The 18,251-nt window shown below is 30.6% G+C and overlaps 6 protein-coding genes across 6 annotated transcripts; 5 read left to right on the forward strand and 1 right to left on the reverse strand.

Moving 5' to 3' along the window:
- Positions 1–493: 493 nt before the first annotated feature.
- Positions 494–2,225, reverse strand: PPL_01895 (adenosine deaminase-related growth factor; the record flags this gene model as incomplete). Its single annotated transcript, XM_020572895.1, has 3 exons — positions 494–1,157; positions 1,217–1,845; positions 1,962–2,225. 3 exons carry the CDS (start codon positions 2,223–2,225, stop codon positions 494–496), a joined length of 1,557 nt encoding a protein of 518 aa, XP_020437012.1.
- Positions 2,226–4,126: 1,901 nt separating this feature from the next.
- Positions 4,127–4,947, forward strand: PPL_01896 (uncharacterized protein; the record flags this gene model as incomplete). The annotated part of the gene is made up of 2 exons (XM_020572896.1): positions 4,127–4,601; positions 4,691–4,947. 2 exons carry the CDS (start codon positions 4,127–4,129, stop codon positions 4,945–4,947), a joined length of 732 nt encoding a protein of 243 aa, XP_020437013.1.
- Positions 4,948–5,306: 359 nt separating this feature from the next.
- Positions 5,307–9,280, forward strand: PPL_01897 (uncharacterized protein; the record flags this gene model as incomplete). The annotated part of the gene is made up of 4 exons (XM_020572897.1): positions 5,307–6,904; positions 7,265–8,705; positions 8,774–8,811; positions 9,154–9,280. The coding sequence occupies 4 exons, from the start codon at positions 5,307–5,309 to the stop codon at positions 9,278–9,280; spliced, it is 3,204 nt and encodes a 1,067-aa protein (XP_020437014.1).
- A 112-nt stretch (positions 9,281–9,392) lies between these two features.
- Positions 9,393–10,553, forward strand: PPL_01898 (DUF4419 domain-containing protein; the record flags this gene model as incomplete). Its single annotated transcript, XM_020572898.1, has 1 exon — positions 9,393–10,553. One exon carries the CDS (start codon positions 9,393–9,395, stop codon positions 10,551–10,553), a length of 1,161 nt encoding a protein of 386 aa, XP_020437015.1.
- A 546-nt stretch (positions 10,554–11,099) lies between these two features.
- PPL_01899 (tetratricopeptide repeat protein) lies at positions 11,100–14,303 on the forward strand (the record flags this gene model as incomplete). Its single annotated transcript, XM_020572899.1, has 4 exons — positions 11,100–13,001; positions 13,094–13,210; positions 13,291–14,071; positions 14,293–14,303. The coding sequence occupies 4 exons, from the start codon at positions 11,100–11,102 to the stop codon at positions 14,301–14,303; spliced, it is 2,811 nt and encodes a 936-aa protein (XP_020437016.1).
- Positions 14,304–14,761: 458 nt separating this feature from the next.
- On the forward strand, positions 14,762–18,102 carry ube3a (ubiquitin-protein ligase E3A; the record flags this gene model as incomplete). The annotated part of the gene is made up of 12 exons (XM_020572900.1): positions 14,762–14,870; positions 15,052–15,296; positions 15,393–15,744; positions 15,922–15,961; positions 16,041–16,177; positions 16,301–16,467; positions 16,545–16,604; positions 16,691–16,915; positions 16,980–17,256; positions 17,323–17,429; positions 17,645–17,763; positions 17,841–18,102. The coding sequence occupies 12 exons, from the start codon at positions 14,762–14,764 to the stop codon at positions 18,100–18,102; spliced, it is 2,100 nt and encodes a 699-aa protein (XP_020437017.1).
- Between the last annotated feature and the right edge of the window lie 149 nt (positions 18,103–18,251).

Below are 18,251 nucleotides of genomic sequence, written 5' to 3' on the forward strand. Positions count from 1 at the left end.
GGATTCTAATTCTGTCAACACCATTGTTTGCTGATATTCTTTTATTATTGATGGTAAATATTGGAATAATAATGTTGACTATTATTTTTCTTTCGGATATTCATAAGTAAAAAAAGTTGCGATATGATATTTGTTTGTTTGTTTATATTTGTATTTTATTTGATATTAAATTCTGAATTTACTATTTACAAAGTTCTCTTATTAATAGTCTCCTAAAACTACTTAGAAAGAAGAAGCTTGACTTCCCAATCATTATGTCGTTATAATCGATTAGTCTTTAATACCTACAAAGAATTGCAAGAGAGATCAGAAGATGAAGTAAGTTTGACAAAAGTGATTTTTGTATTAGTATTAAAATTTATAAAGAATTTATGTGTTTGAATAATCACCAGCGCTCCGCTAATCATAAACTCTTACAATTAGTAAAAGTTTCAAATTAAAATTATAGATAAATAAACACTGTTTAGTTTGATAATTCTATTTTATTATAATTTTAATTTGATGGAGGAGTTAATGTATTAATATAATCAATGAATGTATTCCATTTCTTTGCCCATGAGGTAAGAGCAAGATTCTTTTCAGTATTGTTATAGTAGGCACTGTGCTTGAGTGAGTTGAGAACTAGTTGCTTGATTCTTAATAAATCGAGTCCCCATGCTGTAACTACTTCGTAAAAGTCATAGGTCAAACCAGAGTAACCGTAAATGGCAGGATCATCCGGTGAGATAGTGACTGGAAGTCCTTGGTTTAAAAGATCGAATGCTGGATGTGCACGGAAATTATTAACAAACTCTAAGATCTGGTTGGAGATGGGTGATACTTCGATTCCAATGTTGTTGTGCTTAACTTTTTGCATGAGGAGTGGGTGCTTTGAGAGTTGGATACCATGTCCGATACGCTTGCTATTCAAGAGAATGGCATCATACAAGTTGGTGTTATTATATAAAAGTGTTTCACCTGCATGGAAGTAGAAATCCAATGGATATTGTTTATCTGCACCCTTCTTTATAATATCCATAAACTGATCGATGAAATAAATCAATGGATAACCTTCGTCTTCCGGACCAACCAAATCATAACCAATAAAAATCTCTGGATATTGATTTCTTAATTCTAAAGCATATTCCATTTGGCTATAAACAAAACTAAATAAACAACTTTTAATTAATAAAAAGATGTTTCAGTAAATAAATAACAAATTAAATTTAGTAATTACCTTTGATTTGAATGTCTTGAATCACAACCAATTATTTTTAATGATAACTCTGGCATGTTGTATGCTACTCTATTTTTTTCAACTAATTGAATCATTTGTTGGGTGAACCAGGTGTCGTTGTAGGTGTTTCCATGGAGATCGTAGTAGTCACTGAAACATTTACGGATTTCTATGTGTTGGATGTTGTCTTCAATCGATTGGTTAATTAGATGCTGCATGTATCCAAGTGTAATAGGAACATATGTAATCAGACCAGAAACACTACCAAAGATACCATCAAACTTTCTCCAGAGGTTGACATAATCACCGTCGTCTCTTCCAATTAAAGTCAAGTTGGTAAGCAACATGTCATCGAAAGCAGTGACATTGGAAACCGCTGATTGACGATAATGACTGAGTAATACCCAATTGGAATCGGATGGCTGGCTTGCAAAGAAATGATAATCTCCATAGGCATGACCATTCACCGGATCACTACCCATATAGATATAGCAATTTGGCAAATAGGTTCCAACATCAATCAAGTAGTCATATGTGGCAGAACTCTCTTGGTGAATGTGTAAAATCGATCCTTTTGGTAATTTCTTTAATATACTATAAATTTGTGTCTTTTCAATTATTTCTTTTGCCTAAATAAATATAAATATAAATAGATAGATATAGATATAAATATTAATATTAATATTTTCGAATTAACTTGTACAAATTTAAAACTAAAAAATGTTACATTTTCATATTAACTTACATTAAAGAAATTGATTGCTGGTGGATCATTGTTTGACAATAATAACTCTTCGTATTGTAGAATCGATTTGAATATGGTGTTTGCACTTTGTTCCGAAGGAGATAAGTGAATGCCTGTGTTATCATCTTTTATTGCATTTTCAGCATCGCTTAATTTTTGCCGCTCATCAAGATATTGTTTAAGATCTTGAGCACTAACTACACTTATAAAAAATAAAAATACAGCAATTAATGCCGATAACTTTATAATTTTTAGATAATACATAATAATATAGATAGATATCTTTTTTGATTTAATGTTTTTTTTTAATAATAAATTGTTTAATATTATATCTTTTCCAAACAAACTAAACTTTTCTATTTCAAAAGCTCTATTTATTCAAGACTTCAATTCAGCTATCCAATGTGGGTTATAGCAATTTGAAATTGTTTCATCTTGTCTTGTTTTGTTTTTATTATAATATCATATATGCATTATAATATAATCGATTAGTCACAGATTTTAAAACAAAAAAGAGATTTAGGTTTTTTGTTCTAAAAACAAATAGAATCCTAACTTCTTTTTGAGCATCAAAACTTTGTTTTCGATTTAAACAAAAAATAAATATAATGACCTCACTAAATCGACTGTATAATATAAACAATTCGAATCTATTACAGATATTATCATATTACAAACCACACACACGCTCACACACAAAGTAAAAATCCTTTGTTTAAAACATTACCAAATTCCTAATGAATTATCCTTCTTGACACAAAGTAAATATAAACATATATTTACTTACAAATTTCCTGTTTTTCACACCACTGTGGGGGTCAAATTCCAATCTCTATCACTTTTTTATTATTATTTTTGGGTTAACTTTTTTTTTTTATCTTTTATATCTATTTTCTTTAGTGGTTATATGTTTCTAGAATGATTTTATTTGAGGTTGGCATCAATGTTTTAAAATAATAAAAGATCTTATATATGATTAATTCCCTTCTTCATTATTATTTTTTACTAACAAAACATCATAAAGATATAATTTATATAGTGATAAAAATAAGAACTCTAATGAATGCGAAAAAAATAAATAAATAAATCTTTTTTGATCATAATTATTCGAATTCGGATAGTTTTTTTGTGTCCAAAACCTATTTTTTATTTTTACATTTTTTTGTTTTTAGTCATTTTTGAACTTCAAAATAATTACCAGGCAGTTAGTTAGCGGGAAATCATTTATTTTTGAAAATCATTGAATTGTTTTAATTGATTTTTAAAGGTTGCCCACATCCAAATTAAACCTAAAAGAAAAAAAAAAGTATTATTTATACATTTGTATCTTTATCTTTTGCATGGTATTAGTATTATAATTTCTTTTTTTTATTTTTTATTAATCTATTAGTAATAAAACTAATAAAATAGAAATTATTAAAAACAATCTAACAATTTTACAGGATTCAACATAAAGGTATATTGTTGATTTATTGTCAGAAGATCAACTGAAATTCAATGTTTTATCACTCTCATTGATATCTCATTATTTGTTTAATATAATTGCTAAATCGTCTCTTAGAATATCAACAACACAACACCAATCTAAATTCTTTTTAACTTTCCTAAATTATTTAAATATTCTCTTTTAAAATTAAATAATAGTAATAATAATAATAGTAATAATAGTAATAATAGTAAAAGTAATAATAAAATTTAAAAAATAACATTTAATATCAGTAAACTTACACTGAAATATCAATACTTTACCAGAGTTTCAGAGAAAGCCAAGGAAACAATTTTATTTGATTGCGCAGAGGAATATAAAGATGCAATACAACGTTATTGGTCATTCGATTCGTTGACAGTTATAGATTTACCAACCACTGAGGATTTAAAGAAACTCAGTACCGAGTTTCATCAATATATATATTATTTTTACAGTAGTCTTGACTTTCTGATTGTTGGAAGAATTGATGATTGGTCTTTATTTTCAAATATCGAGGTTCTAACTATTTGAGATGGCCTGCATATCAAATAGAAGTCATTAGAGATGAGCCAGCATACCAATCACTTTCATCACTCTCACTCTCGTTACAATTCAGACACAAATCACCTTTTGCGATCCGCAAAAACTGTAAAATCGATTCCAGAATATTCGATCACTTGAATTGAATCATTATCATATGAGTGCTTCTACTTTCGATGAAGTACCAATAGATCTATCAAAGTTGTTTCCAAATATCGAAAGTCTCAAGCTGAATCATATCTATCATAGGTTGGCCAGAGCAACCAAGACAGGACCTTTGTTCGAACCAAAATCAATACTATCGAGACTGACCGAATTTCGACATCTCTCCATCACCAACGAGGAAAAGACAACTAATAACCAACAAACCAATCGATCCTTCCTCACCGAGTATCTCACAGAGAATAGTACAACATCAACTGTTTTCAAACTAGATATTGCATCGATAGGACATCGATTGGAAACAATCAAAATCATAGGAGAAGTATCGTTGTTCAATCAACTTTTCTCAGTGATCGAACAACTTGTTTGTCTAAAGAGATTGTCCATTCCATCGAAAGAACTCAGTCTTTCCAATCTTAAACTTTTACTTCAGTCAACATCGCTTGTTCATCTGACTACTTTATTAAAGAGTAAAATGCCGATCATTCAGAAATGAACAAACTAAGTAGTACGTTAGAATACTTCATAAAGAATAATACAAACATTAAATATTTGAAAGTATGTGATTATGCAAAGAAAGAAGGTGAGGAATCTCTATTGCTTAATCTATTGGAGGTGAGTAGCGGCTTTCAAGATATCAGATTTATTTGTTATAAGACAACATTGCAACAGCAGATAATCAACAACTTTACACTCCTCAATAATGTAACAGTGTCATTCATCAATGAATGTAAACACAAACAACCAAAACAGACAACCAAGCCATTATCTACCTGTACCGATGATGGAACTACCACAATTGTTTCCTTTGATTAAAATTTGATTTAGAACAAAAACATATGTTCTCATCATTATTATTTTCCTAAAATCAATGTAATATAATGCTAATTGTAATGAAGCGATAAAATAAATAATAAAATAAATTAACAAGTGTTCAATTTTTTTTTAATGATAGGCTGTTTTTCACAATTCTTTTCTAAGTTTTTGCAATAGAGATTAAAATAAAACTCCCTAATGTTCGAACGCATTCTGACTTTTGATAATCATGATTTATTTTTTTTTTTGTTTAATTTCTTTGAATTGTTTTTGCTGGTGGTCATATCTTAGGTTGCAACACCAATTACTTTACTTAAGTTACTTTTGATTTGTATTATTTTTTTATTTCTTTTTTAAGAATGGGACAATCTATTAGTAATAATAAAATTATTAGTAATAAAAAGTGTACAATAGAAATTATTAAAAACAATCAAACAATATTACCTGACTTAATATGGAAGTATATTGTTGATTTATTGTCAGAAGATCAATGTAGTTATCATCAACTGAAATACAATATTTTATCACTCTCATTGATATCTCATTATTGGATGGTCAATATAATTGCTAAATCATCTCTTAGAATATCAACAACACAACACAAATCAAAATTCTTTTTAAACTTTCCTAAATCATTTAAATTATCTCTTTTAAAATTAAATAATAGTAATAATAATAGTGAAAATTTCAAATTTTATATTAGTAAACTTACTTTGAAGTATATGCACCATTATATTATAAATAAGAAAAACAGAATAGTACCAATTGAAATTGATTGGATGAAGGAATATAAAGAAGCAATACAATGCTATTGGTCATTCGATTCGTTGACAGTAATAGATTTACCAAACGATCAGGATATACTGAAACTCGGTGTTTTTTCAACAATCAGAAAGTTTAGAATCTACAGCAATAATAATTTTACGATAATTGATTGGTCTTTGTTTTCAAATATCGAGGTTCTCTCAATTAGAAATAATTGTAGATCATATGGAAGACCTTTCATCCTGCCCAATAAGGAAGAGACCGCATACCAATCACTTCGATCACTCTCACTCTCTTTACAATTCAACCACAAATCACCATTAACGACTCGAACAAATGGTATAATCGATAAAGATATCAGTGAATTAAGTTTCAAGAATATTCGATCACTTGAATTGAATCATTATCATTTTGACAATATGACTGCTTCTACTTTCGATGAAGTACCAATAGATCTATCAAAGTTGTTTCCAAATATCGAAAGTCTCAAGCTGAATCATATCTATCATAGGTTAATCGGTGCAGCCAATAGAGATTCATTGGTTGAACGGAAATCACTATTGTCAAGACTGACCGAATTACGATATCTCTCCATCACCAACGGCGAAAAGATTTATAATAACAACGAAACAGATAATCCCTTGCATGAAGAGTATCACTCAGAGTACAGTCTAACTTCATCTGTGTTCAAACTCGATATGGCATCGATCGGTCATCAATTGGAGACAATCAAGATTAAAGGAAAATTCTCATTGTTTGATCAACTTTTCTCAGTGATCGAACAACTTGTTTGTCTAAAGAGATTGTCAATTCCTTCGAAAGAACTCAGTCTTTCCAACCTTAAACTTTTACTTAAATCAACATCGCTAGTTCGTTTGACCACTCTTTTAATGGGAAATGTTGCTGAAGATCGTTCAGAAACAACCAAACTAAGCAATCAAGTGTTAGATTATTTCATAAAGAATAACAAAAACATTAAATACTTGAAAGTATGTCGATATAGAAAGCAAGAAAGTGAAGTATCTCTATTGCTTAATCTATTGGAAAAGAGTACAGGTTTTCAAGATATCAGATTTATTTGTTATAATTCAGAGACAACCAACAATTTTACACTCCCCAATAATATAACAGTGTCATTCATCTATGAAAGTAACTACAAACAACCAAAAAAGGGAACCAAATCCGACTATCTGTATGATACTATGACGATGGTAGAGTCATAATGATATTTCGTAATCTAATTTTATTTGTTATTTTCGATTTGTTTGACAAAAATAATAATAAAATTATTTCTTTTAAGAATAAATATATTTTAACGATTTTTATAAATTTTATCAAAGACAATTTAAAAATCATTAAGCTTCAAGTTTTTTTTTGTACCACAAAGATAATCAAAACCTGCACATCTTTTTGTTTTTTTTAAGGAATGCGATGTTAGTGTGTGTTTGATGTAACCAAGTTTTATTTTGATTTCTTTTATTTTTTATTTTCACTCCAAACTTCTTAAAAATATAACAAAAAAGTTACTATTTTTTTTTTTTTTAATTTTAAGAATGGGACAATCTATTAGTAATAGTAACAAAATCAGTGATAAAGAGTGTACAATAGAAATTATTAAAAACAATCAAACAATATTACCTGACTTAATATGGAGGTATATTGTTGATTTATTTTCAGAATATCAATGTAGATATCACCAAAACGATTTCAATGTTTTATCACTCTCATTGATATCTCATTATTGGTTAGTCAACATAATTGCTAAATCATCTCTTAGAATATCAACAACACAACACAAATCAAAATTCTTTTTAAACTTTCCTAAATCATTTAAAATATCTCTTTTAAAATTAAATAATAATAGTAGTAATAATAGTAATAATAGTAACGAAAATATAAAATTTAATATCAGTAAGCTTACTTTGAAATATGAAAAGCTTTATAAATTTACAAAGAAAGACAGATTAGTACCAATTGATATTGATTGGATGAAGGAATATAAAGAAGCAATACAATGCTATTGGTCATTCGATTCGTTGACAGTAATAGATTTACCAAGCGATCAGGATATACTGAAACTCGGTGTTTTTCCAACAATCAGAAAGTTTAGAATCTACAGCAATAATAATTTTACGATAATTGATTGGTCTTTGTTTTCAAATATCGAGGTTCTCTCAATTAGAAATAATTGTAGATCATATGGAAGACCTTTCATCCTGCCCAATAAGGAAGAGACCGCATACCAATCACTTCGATCACTCTCACTCTCTTTACAATTCAGACATAAATCACCATTATCGACTCGCACAAATGGTATAATCGATATAGATATCAGTGAATTAAGTTTCAAGAATATCCGATCACTTGAATTGAATTATATTCATTCTGACGATATGGCAGAGAATTCTTTCGATGAAGTACCAATAGATCTATCAAAGTTGTTTCCAAATATCGAAAGTCTCAAGCTGAATCATATCTATCATAGGTTGATCAGAGCAGCCAATAGAGATTCATTGGTTGAACGGAAATCACTATTGTCAAGACTGACCGAATTACGATATCTCTCCATCACCAACGGCGAAAAGATTTATAATAACAACGAAACAGATAATCCCTTGCATGAAGAGTATCACTCAGAGTACAGTCTAACTTCATCTGTGTTCAAACTCGATATGGCATCGATCGGTCATCAATTGGAGACAATCAAGATTAAAGGAAAATTCTCATTGTTTGATCAACTTTTCTCAGTGATCGAACAACTTGTTTGTCTAAAGAGATTGTCAATTCCTTCGAAAGAACTCAGTCTTTCCAACCTTAAACTTTTACTTAAATCAACATCGCTAGTTCGTTTGACCACTCTTTTAATGGGAAATGTTGCTGAAGATCGTTCAGAAACAACCAAACTAAGCAATCAAGTGTTAGATTATTTCATAAAGAATAACAAAAACATTAAATACTTGAAAGTATGTCGATATAGAAAGCAAGAAAGTGAAGTATCTCTATTGCTTAATCTATTGGAAAAGAGTACAGGTTTTCAAGATATCAGATTTATTTGTTATAGTGCCAAAGACAACCAACAATTTTACACTCCTCAACAATGTAACAGTATCATTCATCAATGAAAGTCAATACAAACAACCAAAAAAGAGAATCAAGTCCTCCTATCTGCCTGAGCCTGTGACGATGGATGGGTTAATACATTTATCTGATATTTCGTAATCTAATTTTATATTCCCATTTTCGAAATGTTTGATAAAAAAATTATTTCTTTTAAGAATATATTTAAACTTTACAATAATAAATAATATTACCAATCTTTGATTTTTACAAATTTTTTCAAAAACATGCAAGATCCTTGAATTTTTGTTTATTTAAAAAATAAATTTAAAAAAAAAATTCAAAAAAAAAAAAAAAAAATCTCTTTTAAAAAAAAATATAAAGAAGATTCTGCTTTGGTAGCCAAAGCCTGCCACGCTTTGCAAAGATGAGTGTTTTAAAAATCTTTGATTATTTTTCAAAGATAAGAATCTTTGGAGAACTTAAAAGTGTTGGTAACCAAGAGAATTAATCTTTTGTTTTTAAGAAAAACAAATGTAAATATAAATGACTCTAGAGTAGTAACACTTTCTATTTCAGTTTACAAAACAATAAATTCAATATATTTATATAAATAATAAATAATGTCAAATATTAAATCGATTACCTTTAAAATTACAGATAATTTCAGTGATGTCAATCTAGCTAATCTACCTGAATTCAACCATTCACAACTAAACGTAGATACAGAGAAAGAAGGAGAGACTCCACCAACTATCTCAGTGTTGAGAACCAGCGTAGCACCGTCTGACAACCCGGAGGAGAAACATTTGTTCAACAGAAACAACTCGTTTATCAACTCGTGCTTCGATGCATACTCGAGACACCACGGTTTGGTTATACGACCGGACGACATCTGGATTGCCATCGTAACACAATTCTCATTCTACATCAATGCATTCTCTGAGGAGTTGCGTAACAAAATAGTCGATTTCGAAGGTAAACGTAATTTGGATGTGAGCGTTAATGCTTCGCTCTTGGATGCACCCTACGATGAAATGACTCTGAAAATGACGGAATTGATTGCAAAGAACATCAAGGATCCAAGTCTCAGAGAATGGGCACTGCCTGCTTTCACTACCACCACCTACACTGACCGTGTCGTCGGCGCGGTCTGTCTGATGGCAACAATGAAAAACTACTTTAACTACTCGTTCTCACTCCTCTGTGGATTGCCATCGGTTACACTGCTCGGCTCCGAAGAAGATTGGAAACAACTCATCGATAAAGTTCAGCGTCTCAACGAATTCGACCTGGCCGAAACCAAGTATATGAGCAAGTGGACAGCGATGCTCAATCCAGTGCTCGACAAATTCCTAGAGTCCGTCAGAGGCAAACCCGATACCAATTGGTGGAATCAAATCGCCAATCACATTGGCGGTGGATCGGGACCGCGTTATCTCTCCGGTTGGATTACGGTGTTCAATGTGTTCTCACCGAAAGGCAAATGGTTCGGTGACGACAAACGCAAGAAACCCAACGGTAAGAGTTTCGACATCATGGGATTGGGACTGTTTGACCATCGTTCCGACTGGCCACTTGTCGACACCAACGACATCGCACCAGGTTACTCACAGCTCGACATCACGTTAAACGACCACGGTACACCACGCAAAGCCAAGATGTTCGCCGGTCACTACACAGTAAAAGTTCAAAACAAAAACACATTGATACCACAATTAAATTGGTCATTAACTTTATGTAACTCTGATATCGTTGTTCCAACTGAAAAAACATATCAATAAAGATTTTAAATTACCACACAAACTTTTTTTATTTATTTTTGATCATCTGATTGTCACCTACCCCTTCCAAAAATAACATTCATTAAAACGATATGAATTATCACTTAAAAAAACAAACTGATTTCAATCAATTGGATTTAATTATAAAACAATCAATCAAACTTGGTGTACATATTAATTTTATTATTTTTAAATTTTATTTATTACTAATATTATTATTATTATTATAGTAGGAACTTATACTTATTTATCTAAAAAATATGAATTTAACTACTAATAATGAATTTAGTATATCAATATTTTTATCACATTATACCATCATAATAAAAAAGTAAAAGGAATAATATTGTCCACATTTCGTTCGTTTTTTTTCACATTTTTTTAAAAATTAAAATTAATTATTTTTAATAATTTTTCAAATTAGATAAAAAGACGACGTTTTTTAAATCAGATAGATTAACCAATTTCCTTTTTAATATTTAATTATTTTATTTATTTATTTTATTTATTTATATATTTATATTAAAGAAAGAGAAGGAAAAGGAAATGAGTGCAAAATCTAAATTAAAATCAAAAACAACAGAAACATCAGCAACTTATAATGTTGTTAAAAAGAAGTCAACTGTTGTAAAACCAACAACAACAGCAACAACAATAACAACTAAAAAGACAACAACTACAAAGAATGAAGGTTTAGTAGGAAAATCAATTGATATAGAGATAAAAAAACATCAGACTCAAAATGAATGGTTAGATTTTAGCTATAGTCACGAAGGTGAGAAACTCTTTGGTAGAATACATGTCACTGAAGCAGAGGAGATAGATAATCCATTGGATTCAATTATGAAGCAATTGGAGGAGCGTGATATCAATACATTGAAAGCAACCGTTACCAGTGTAGATCTATTGAATCGATCGATTCAAGTGAATGCATTCGATCGTACCAATCTAAATCAACCAATTCAACCAGCAACAACAGCGACAAAGCAACAAAAGATTCCAGTTTGGTCAATCGGTAGATCTTCTAACCAATCGAACGATCTCATTGTTATTGTCAATAGAAATACCATTGGTCTAATCGATATCATGTCGAATTTCGCAACGGCCGACAGCTATTACCAATGTCTGAGAACACCTTTCAAACAGCTATATTGCCAGGCACAGAGTAGAATCGATGCCAATACCATTCGTTTGAAATTGGATAACACTAACGCCACCACCGCCACCACGCAGTTCAAGGTGGAAGTTGACAAGACAACCATTGCCATGGTGAAGCAAATCGGAACACTCTCAATGAAGTTGGTTCTGCCCGGGAATATGCCGGCCGAGTTAAAAGCAGTCGATGTCTCGCCGAACCTCTACACTCATCCATTCAGTATCTACAGTGAGGGTGACCTGCTCGATGTCAAGATTCTCAGTCGGTCAGCGACATCCGGTATCTTGGTTGGAACATGTGATCTCTCGACTAAATTCAATCCAATACACACAAAGAAACCGGAATTGAAAAGAAAACGTATCAATCTCAACACCACCACCGACACCACCACCACACCCGCAGCCAAAAACACCTTGAATTTCGCTGGATACGCCTATATCACTGCAATCTACAAGGATATGGTTCGTTTAATGTTATCTACCAATATGGATGGTGTAATGATGATGGAATCGGTACCAGAGTTGTTCCGTCCGTATCTTGCTGTCGGTCGACATGTTGCGGTGTGCGGACAACACTCTGCTGCTGCAGCGGACAAGTCAACGAATGAAATTCAAGTTACACTCAATCATAACAACTATAAAATCAATGAGAAGGATGTAGCTCTGCTGTCGGTCACTGGTTTCACCAAGACCGCTATGACTGTTTGCATCGTTGGCAATCCAAAGACACGTGGACTGATCTACCCGAATGGACTGGACGGACCGACCGCCGAGCAAGTACAAACGATTGAGCAGATTCAAGAGCAATACAAACCGGGCGATATCCTGATTGGTCGTTGCAAGAAGTTGAACACCCCAAAGAATCCACTGTACCGGTTCAGCGCAAAGGAATCCGACTTGGAGGGTGTCGATCTCGAGAAGGTGTCGCGTCCAACCTGGTCGGTGGAAGACGAACCCGATCAACCATATACAATCAACAAATATAAATCAGTGGATATCGAGTTGGTAAAGAGTCAATTGGAATCGATTGTAACAGAGACAACAGAATCAAATAAACCAGTACAAAAACCACAACAACAACAACAATGGGAGACAGCAGATTTCGAATCATTATCTAAAAAGAGAAAACAACCAGAGGAAACAACAAATAAGATTAAGATTACCAAACAGCAACAACAACAAGAGATTGAAGCAGAGGAAGATATCATTGAAGAAGATGATATCGTAGATGCTAAAAAGCATAAACAAGAGAAAAAGAAATCAAAACATCAAATTGAACAAGATATTAAAGAGGTAAGAATATCTATCAACAAAACAAACTATCTAAATATCACTAGCGATCGCTTTATTAACTTTAAAACATTTTAATCATTCAATATTAATAGAAAGAAGATTTACTATCAGATCATAATATACAACCAGAGAGTTCACAAGATTTTGAAAGAGTATTACTTGGTTCACCAAACTCTAGTTTTATTTGGGTTAAATATATGTCTTTTTATGTAAGTTTACAAAATATAATGAATGTTTGCTTGGTTTTATTTGTTTGTAATATATTTATTAATGTATATAATGTTTATAGTTGGGATTAAATGAAATACATAAAGCAAGAGAAATAGGTGAGAGAGCATTGAAAAAGATCATACCGACTGAAGTTTTAGAGTTGAGAAACGTTTGGATTGCATTGTTCAATCTCGAGAATATGTATGGCTCTAAGGATTCGTTGTTAAAGTTGTTCCAGAAAGCCATTCAATATCAGGATCCAAAGACTATGTACTTCTCGATCGTCAACATCCTCGAGGCCACCTCAAAGTTTGACGCCGAAGAAGAGTACTTTAAGATGTTCTTCAAGAAGTTCCGTCATTCCGCCAAGGTCTGGTGTCGCTACGGTGAGTTTTTGATACGCGCCAACAAGGTCGATCTCTTCCACCAGATATTGAAGCGTGCCACCGAGTCACTGCCGAAACGCAAACAGGTCGAAGTCATCTCAAAGTTTGGTCAGTTGGAATTCAAGCTGGGTGAAGCCGAGCGTGGTCGTACCATCTTTGAGGGAATGGTATCGAGTTACCCGACACGTACCGACCTCTGGAATGTCTATCTAGACATGGAGATCAAGCTGTTCAATGAGCATATCAAACAGCAACAAGACAGCAGCAACAACAACAGCATGACCAATCAACAACTACAACAACAACAATCGATAATCAAGAGAATACGTCAACTATTTGAAAGAACCATCACATTGAAGACATCGGATCGTAACATCAAACAATTCTTCAAGCGATACCTTCAGTTTGAGAAAGACAACGGTGATCAACAATCGATTGAACACGTTAAACAATCTGCACTTGCCTATGTAGAAGGTAACAATAACAACCAATAACAAATAACAACAACCAACAATAAATATATATTAAATAATCAATTATAATTTATAATTTTAAATGTTCAATTTTTTTTTTTTTTAATTTAATTTAATAATACTGGCGAAACGAAAAACATTGATGTTCAACAAATTTTCCACTATTCTTTTGAGACTTTGGGGGTTTTTTTCTAAAAAAAAAAATTTTAATTTTTTTTTTAGATTTAAATTAAAAATTTTGACTTAGTTAATTAATAATTTTAAATCTTCAATTTGTTTCATTGTCTTTCTAGTATTAAATATATTTATATATAACAATTGTTCTTTTCTCATAATATCAAAGAAGAAGAAGAAGAAGAAGTTAAAATCAAAAAAAAAAAAAAAGATAAAAAAAAAAGAACAGAAATATTTAATTCTTTTTTTGTTTTTTTTTATTACTTTTTTTATATTTTTAAAATTTTATATTATTATTAATTTATTTTATTTTATTTTGATGTGTTTTTGTTTTAAAGTTAAAAAAATAATAATAAATATATCTTTGTAGTAGTAAATATATAGTAAAATAGTAAAAAACTAGATTTGTTGTAATTTTAGAATAAGGGTTGGGATTGAAAAGAAGAAGAAGAAAGAGAGTTTGTGAGAGTACTCTTTTTAAATAAGATAGTAGAGTTATAATAATAGAATAATAATAATGTCACAAGAGTTAATAAGATCTTATATTGAACAATACTTCACTCAATTAACAAGAGGTTGTAGAGAGAATCTAAAGAATCATTCTCTTTATTGTTGTCATAATCCATGTAAGTATAATAATAACAATATTGCAACAAAAACGACAACAACAACAACAATAACAACAATAACAACAATAACAAATAGATATATTGTCGAATTGAATCGAATCGAATGCGAAATGGTTTATTGATTATTGTTTCTTTCCTATTTTGTCTATTATTATTATTATTATTATTATTATTTTAGTATGCACTAAAATAGCAGATCCTAATATAGCGGCAGTCAAGGCAATCGAATATGCAAAGAGTTTCAAAGAGAAATTTCTTTGTGCCAACCTAAAGAATGAAGAGAATCTAGTTTACAACAAGGATTTGGAATCACTGTTGGATTACTTCAAGCGATGTCAGCAAACCAAAGCATATCCCACCATCATCAAGTTTATTAAAGATTATTTCTCTGTTCCTTCTCGTGTAGATGAGATTATGGTTTCTGTAAGTTACATACAGCAGTAGCATTATATATAGATATTCACATATCATTCATACTAATAAATTAACTTTGGTTATTATTACTATTTTATTATTTAGAAATTATTGACATTGGAATCATTGGATATTGGTGATAAAAAGAAAACAACTACAACAACCACAACAACAACAACAACAACTACCACCACAACTTTAAATAGCAACAGCATTATTAACAAAAAGAGCAGTGATGCAATAATAACTCAAGATAAAGATAATTTTTACCATTTCAGAGGAATGAATCTATTGGAAGCTAGAGAGACTTTTAACTATCTTTTGTCACTGGATAGAGACGACATTACAAATGCAATCGTTGAAGCGTCTACAGGTCTGAGCAATGCATTAAAGTTTAATCCATCGACTTTGAATTCAGCTAATGCATTGAAACCAATCGTTTTTCTATTACAAGTAAGTAATTGTTGCTCAATAAGATATAGTAATAATATTATTAGTTATGTTATTAATCTCTAATCTATCTTATATCTATCTATTGTTATATAACAATTAAAACACAAACAGAACCCGATAATATATGATTTGGATCACACGAAAATATTTGAGAATTTATGTTATGCACTGTTTAATTTAGATGTTCCAATGTTAAATGTTTTAGAGGATTGGCTCATTAAGTAGGTTTTATTGTTGTTGATGATTAATCAATCATTTTCAAATTTACTGAATCTAAACAATTTGTTATTATCATTTTAGTTTTTCAAAGGATAGTTTCATTCAGACTCTAACAAACTTTGAACAGTTTATCTCTGTTCGATTGATGACCGTTGACGATGTTAAAATTGCATATGATAAACCAATCATTGGTGCATGTGCATTTCTTGAACTATTAAGTATGTTATTATCATTTTTATGCCAACAGGTTATATATCATTAGATATTTATTAACAACAATCTTAATATCTAAAAATGTGCAGATAATATCAATTTAACAAAAAAATATATTAGTTATAAAGAGTTTTACAATGATCTTATCAACAATAATTTGGATATAATCGTTGATTTTTCGAATTTTTCAAAGAGAACTGGATTTACATTTACAACCTATCCATTCATTTTGAATATCGATATCAAGAGTACCTATTTACAAATCGAGTATACATTACAACAAAAGAAACAAAAGGTATGATTATTATTATAATAACTTAAATATAATTATTATTTTGAAATTAACCTTTTAAAAAACTAATTAAATTATAGTCTGAATATTTGGTATTTCAAGTTCGTAGAGATAATATTATAGATGATGCTCTAAATAATGTAATGTTAAATATAATGCTCTTTTTTTTATCAATTTCTCAATATTAATTAACGATAATTCAATTCACACAATTCGTAAATTGTAGATTCAAAATCATAAACATCCAGAAGAGATGAAAAAAGAATTAAAGATTCAATTCAAGGGTGAGGATGGTATCGATCAGGGTGGTGTACAAAAGGAATTCTTTCAGATTGTCGTCAGAAAGATATTCGATCCAGAGTTTGGAATGTTCAAGTACAACGAGAGTTTAAGAACATGGTGGTTCAATACAAACTCACTTGATAAATTAGAATTTGAATTAATTGGAATTGTAAGAAGATAACTAGTTAGTTAGTTATTATCTAAAAATACATACTCATTTTTTTTTTTATTAGATATTGGGATTGGCACTCTATAACAATATTATTCTGGATGTACATTTCCCATTGGTGGTCTATAAGAAACTACTTGGTTTTTCTGTTGATATCGATGATATAGAGTCAGTGGATCCAGAGTTGTATAGCAGTCTAATTAAGCTGAGAGATACTGACGAAGATGTTTCACTCTGGATGACAACATTTTCGGTATCGATCGACCATTTCGGTGAGACGAGAATCATTGAATTGAAACCGGGTGGTGATGATATCATTGTAGATAATAATAATAGACATGGTAAATAATAATTATAATATTCAATAACAACAGTATTACTTACTTACCGGTAAAATTATTCTATAGAATATTTACAACAATATACACATTATTTATTGGAATCATCAATAAGTAAACAATGGACAGAGTTTTATAAAGGTTTCAAATTGGTTTGTGATTCACCATTGCTAAAAGTAATGTATTAATAATTACCGTAACAATAATAACATAACAAAAACATAACAAATCAATCAAGTCAATCAACAACAATTATTATCAAATAAGTGATTGACTCGCGATTACAACTAACTTGTCGTGACTGGTAGTGACTGCATATAACTACAACTTTATCTAACCCCAATTTTTCATTCATATTTTTTTTTTTTTTATTTTTTGCAAATTTCTTTAGTTGCTGAGACCAGAAGAATTGGAGGATCTCATTTGTGGTGTTGAGGATTTAGATTTCACAGAGTTGGAGAAAGTAACCAATTATGAAGGTGGATATACCAAAGATGATCAAACTATTATGTAGGTGTTTAACATTGAACTTAATTTAGTTAACTTTATTTTATTAATAATATTGTTAATAACTATGATTCATACAGATATTTCTGGCAAGCAATTCACAATTTGTCAAATGATATGAAAAAGAAATTCCTATCGTTCACTACGGGATCGGACAGAGTGCCTTATGGTGGTCTGGCAAAGATACACTTCTCGATTCACAAGCAAATCGACAGTGATAGATTGCCTTCCGCTCATACTTGTTTCAATGCCCTCATTCTCCCTTGCTACCCGACCAAAGAGAAACTTGAAGATCGTTTAATGAAAGCTCTAAACAATGCCGAAGGTTTTGGACTCAAATAGACTCGATTGCTGACCACATACATTCACTTCAATTACCTCAGCATATACAATACTATATTATAATATTACTACATTAGTTTGCAATCAATCAACAATCATATATACATTAAAAACAACATCTACAACAACATCATCATCATCATCATCAT

This window comes from Heterostelium album, assembly GCF_000004825.1.
Source record: "Heterostelium album PN500 unplaced genomic scaffold PPL_scaffold2, whole genome shotgun sequence".
Lineage (NCBI taxonomy): Eukaryota > Evosea > Eumycetozoa > Acytosteliales > Acytosteliaceae > Heterostelium > Heterostelium album.